Raw genomic sequence first — 4,725 nt, 5'->3', positions numbered from 1 at the left:
TTCCCTACAAAATACTGGAAAAAACCCACATCCCTGAGTCAACACAAAGACATGCAATTTTTAACTCTACAGTGATCCAAACAAGTTACACCCAGCTAAGCAGCGGTGTGTCAGACCCACCCCCATCTCCAGCTGCCCTGCGTCATGCTCAGACTGCAGCCCTACCACAGCACGCTCACACCACCCTTTACACACACCACCACCCTGTCCTTAATAACCAAATCCCTACTACTCCCTTTCACAAGGCTGCACATCCCGACCACCCTTCCGACACTGCTGGGCTGGGGCAGTCAGTTCAGCTCTCGCCACACCGTCCACGAAGCCCAGATCAGCCAATGCTTTAGCAAAGCTCCTACGCCAGCGAGGTGTGCGCAAGCCAGCGCCCATCTCGCATCGTGGGTGCTGCTGAGCTTCGACAGACTAAGACCCTAGAGAAGCCAAGCTCCCGCGACTCCGAAGTGAACTTCGCAGCTCAGTAGAAAGACTGCAATTAGACTGCTCTGTAAACGAGATGTGAAGTGGACACACCTCTGCCGTGACTGGACAGGCTGTGCCATAAACACAGGAAGATCCTGACTAAGGCAGAGGATGTTGCGGTGATGCAGCATCTCCATGACAAGCAGAGGGACTGTAGCCAAGTGAACGTAAGTCTTAAGAAAAGTATGAAATGATCTTACATCTGTGGAAGCCCCCACTTGACCTAGAATACTGAATTACAACTGGAAGCTCGCTGTACATCTGGAAGCCATCACAAAGAACGCAGCTTTTGCCAAAAGCATCCCAATAAACTCCATCTCGTGTGGGCAACAAGTTTGAATTATTCCATCTACAACCCAAGAAATGAAACAGAGTTGTGGAGTGTACACAACCACTGACACGTCTTGGCCTATCGGCCCTTTCGCCACGCAGACAGCAGTGAATTATTAGCCTTTGGCGCCTCAAAGGAGTGGCTCCCAGAACCAGGACCTCCACGAAGAGCCAGGAGCCACAGCTGGCCAGGCAGGATTTGTCTCTTGGTAGTTGAAGTAACACCAGGGAACGTTCCTGGCACTAAAATTCAATCACGCACGCTTTGATGTTATTAAACCCATGCCTGGTTCAACCACTCGCTCTCCCAAATGATTCCAACATCCAGATCAGGTGTTAATATCAGCTAGGAATCATTTTAATAACCAGTTTCCATGTAACCACCCTGCTGGAGGGAATAAGAGAGTTTAATAGCATGGATGCGGTTAGACTATTCCAGCTGGCCTCAGGACCACAGAACAGCTCAAGTACAGATGTGGCTTACATGTCCCACACGTAAATGCCAAAGTCGGAAACCCCGCAGCTTTACCAATGCCATCTGGAGAGAATTTCAGCAAAGGGATAGGCTGTAACAGCAGAATATCATGGAAGTACCTCTGGGAAGGTTTTTTTTCAAATCTGGGAGGCATAGGAGAATGAAATGAAACCCAAGATAGATGATCCATCTAATTCCCAGGACCTGTTTGTTTCAATGTTTTCAAATAAATGAAAGAACTGTCTTGGGGTACAGTGCGTATCTGGATTAATTAAAAAAACATTACCCCTCTCTATAAACCTGGCCTCACACTGGGGATTTTGTTTTGCTGAATAAAATTAGAGCAAAGTATTTCCTAAAAGTGAATCAATAGGGAGAATTAGCCTTCTCGTTCCTGGGAGCCCAAGGCAAAGCGCTAAGACATGCTGCAGGCAAGCCACGCGCAAACCACGGAATCGCAGATTCGTGTTGGCTGGAAAAGACCCTTAAGACCAACTGTTGATGCCGCAGTGCCCAGCCCACCGCTAACCACGTCCCTCAGCACCACGGCTGCCCGGCTTTCAAACACCCCCAGGGATGGCGACTCCACCACCGCCCTGGGCAGCCTGTGCCAGTGCTGGACAACCCTTCGGGTGAAGACATTTCTCCTCATCTCCACCCTAACCCTCCCCTGGCGCAACCTGAGGCCGTTCCCTCTCGTCCCATCGCCTGTTCCTGGGGAGCAGAGACCGACCCCCCCTCGCTGCCCCCTCCTTTCAGGGCGCTGTAGAGAGCGAGAAGGTCTCCCCTCACCCTCCTCTCCAGGCTGAGCACCCCCAGGGCCCTCGGCCGCCCCTCACCAGACGTGTCCTCCAGACCCCTCACAGCTCCGTTGCCCTTCTCTGGACACACTCCAACACCTCAATGTCTGTCTTGTCCTGAGGGGCCCAAAACTGAACACAGCACTCGCGGTGGGGCCTCACCAGTGCTGAGTACAGGGGGACCATCACTGCCCCAGTCCTGCTGGCCACACTGTTCCTGACACAGCCCAGGATGCCGTTGGCCTTCTTGGCCACCTGGGCACACTGCCGGCTCATACTCACGGCAGTCACTACACCCCTCTTGGCTACCACGGCAAGACTTGCATGAAGCATCTCAGAAATCTCCGTCAGCTGTCGCAGTCTGGCCAGCTACACGAGCCTCTCGCTACGGGTCAGGGAAACGGTCACTGCCAGACCCGGGCTTCCCAGCAAAACAAAACCCCGTTCCCTTCGCAGTCAGTGGAAAGAGCACGTAGAATCCCATGTCCGACTTCTACAGCAGCGAGGCGAGGCTGAGGTTTTGCAGTCAGCAGTGGTTCCACCTACATGAAATGTGATTTCCTCAGATGCGTTCCCTGCGTGCACTGACATACCCGAAAGGGCGACACGTCCGTGGGAGCTAGAATGGCCCACTAATGCCTCAGCCGGTACGGAAACAGAAAAAAAATACTTATTAATTACACCATTAGTAAACCAAAACTCTGTCCTCAGTGACAGATGAGCTGGAGCCCTCATTGTTTTCTAAATCAAAGGCCATTTCCTACCGTGCTGTATTTCAAATATACTAATTGCTAATCAACTTAGAGTTAGCAAAAGCGACTATAAATTCTAAATCCAAATACTTCAGAAATACTCCTTCCAGAAGAGAAACACGACCGGAGTCTAAACATTTAACTTTAGGCCTAAGATTATCTAGGTTCATGTTTAGAGCTGAATTAAGGATTATTCATACTGTTTACATTATCTCAAATTAGAAACAAATCCTGGGAGCAATTAAATTACAACTAAAATGTATAAAGAAATAAAAAGCTCTTTTAAGATTGTTACTACAACATCTACTCCAAACATTACATGTAATGGAAATATTTTGGAAAACACAGTGATACCAATAAGCGCAACGGTGAAATCCATTTGAAAACAAACTATGTGTACAGACCCAACCACCGAGCCAGGGATTTGTTAAACCAGTACTCAACACACTGAGAAAGCTTAAAAAAAAATAATAATCAAGGGAAAATAGTACAAACGTTGTGTTTCATGTTTTAGAAAAGAAATAGGTCATCTTCACAGTTCTGATGGGGAGCAGAAATGTCCCCTCACGGAGGGGGAATACACTAAAATTGTGCAAACTCCTTTAATTGCTCAAGAGCTAGACGTACTATTTGAAATCCTTCAGACTTTCTTAAAACCGCTTATGTTACACGGTGCACATTGCCAACCCCCTCCCTCCGAACCCCCGCCCCCGCCGCGCAGCAGAGCGCACTGCGCGAACGAGCAACGCAGCAGTCCTGCTTTGGTGGCTCTTACTTGTTGTGGGAAACAGGTCCGTACAGAATGCTCTGTGTATCCAAAAGAAGGCCCCTCAAACACAGCTGTTGGAAGTTTTAGAACTTCTTTCAAAAACTGATCAAACTTTGTAAATATCATTAGTCCATTTGAATCTGATATTTGAGAGAAAATATCTGTAAGAAAAATATAATAAAACCCTACGGTAAATACATGCTTACTACAGAAAAGATAAGAAAATTCAACGCATTTAAACCCCAAGAAATTTCTGCTTTTGTTTTATTCTTATCACTTGCTAGTAAGATAAAATTTATAAATTAATGTATTTGAACATGCTACGATATAAACCTCCCTGCTTCCTCCATCCCATCTCACCCGGTCTTGACCAAAGATTCTGCCAGTGCATTAACTGTACCAGCAAGAAAGTGGAAGCCGAGAGGCATTATAAGAGTTAGAGAACATTACATCGTCATGGTTACGCCTGCAAAATAAAACTATAGAAAATCGTTTGAGAAGTCTCCTAGAATTAAAAAAACACTTGTAAAAATCACAAAGTCAAAACTGGCGAAACTCCCGGCAAATCTGGTGCCCGCCGCAGGAGTGCTGCGTTAGGTAACAGGCGTTAGAAGAGAGCAGGAGAAGCGGGGCGCGATGACCTCCATCCCCAAGGGCACAGCACGGGACCGCGCAGCTGAGGGCGGGCGGAAGAAGAAATCCGGTCTAATTTTATATCAGAGATGCTGCGCACACTAAAGAGCTCGAATAGGAACTTGTGTCCTCACACGAGGAAAACGTTTGTGATGAGACCAGGTACGCTTTTTGATTAGCTACGTGGGGCTAAATACATTTCTGAAGCCTAAAAGAGGATGGAGCAAGATGTTGAGTGATCTTGTGCAGGTATGGAAAAAGAAAGGTAGGGGGGATGACAGCTGTGCAGGTGGTGTCACCCCCGCCACGCTCCTCACTGTGGGCACGTGGGTGGAAGGACGTCTCCTGGGCCTCCTGCTCTGGAGCCCTCTGTCCCCACGCCGCGTCTTGCTCGGCTCCTCCAACCCCTCGGCTCCGGCCATTCCACGGCACCAACCCAACGCTCCCAGCTCTGGCGTCTCGGGAGAGGTGAAACCACAGGAGAAGAGG

The 4,725-nt window shown here is 48.6% G+C and overlaps 1 protein-coding gene across 1 annotated transcript in view; it reads right to left on the bottom strand.

Moving 5' to 3' along the window:
* Positions 1-4,725, bottom strand: part of DTNB (dystrobrevin, beta) — a 58,066-nt gene that overhangs the window by 31,323 nt on the left and 22,018 nt on the right. Inside the window, exon 5 of the mRNA XM_009890364.1 lies at positions 3,610-3,764. Coding sequence (XP_009888666.1) covers positions 3,610-3,764 — 155 coding nt within the window. The remainder of the gene's footprint in view (positions 1-3,609; positions 3,765-4,725) is intronic.

This window comes from Charadrius vociferus, unplaced genomic scaffold, assembly GCF_000708025.1.
Source record: "Charadrius vociferus isolate BGI_N301 unplaced genomic scaffold, ASM70802v2 scaffold647, whole genome shotgun sequence".
Taxonomy (NCBI): Eukaryota; Metazoa; Chordata; class Aves; order Charadriiformes; family Charadriidae; genus Charadrius; species Charadrius vociferus.
Note: the sequence above shows the minus strand (reverse complement) of the source record. Positions and strands in the feature narration are given on the sequence as shown.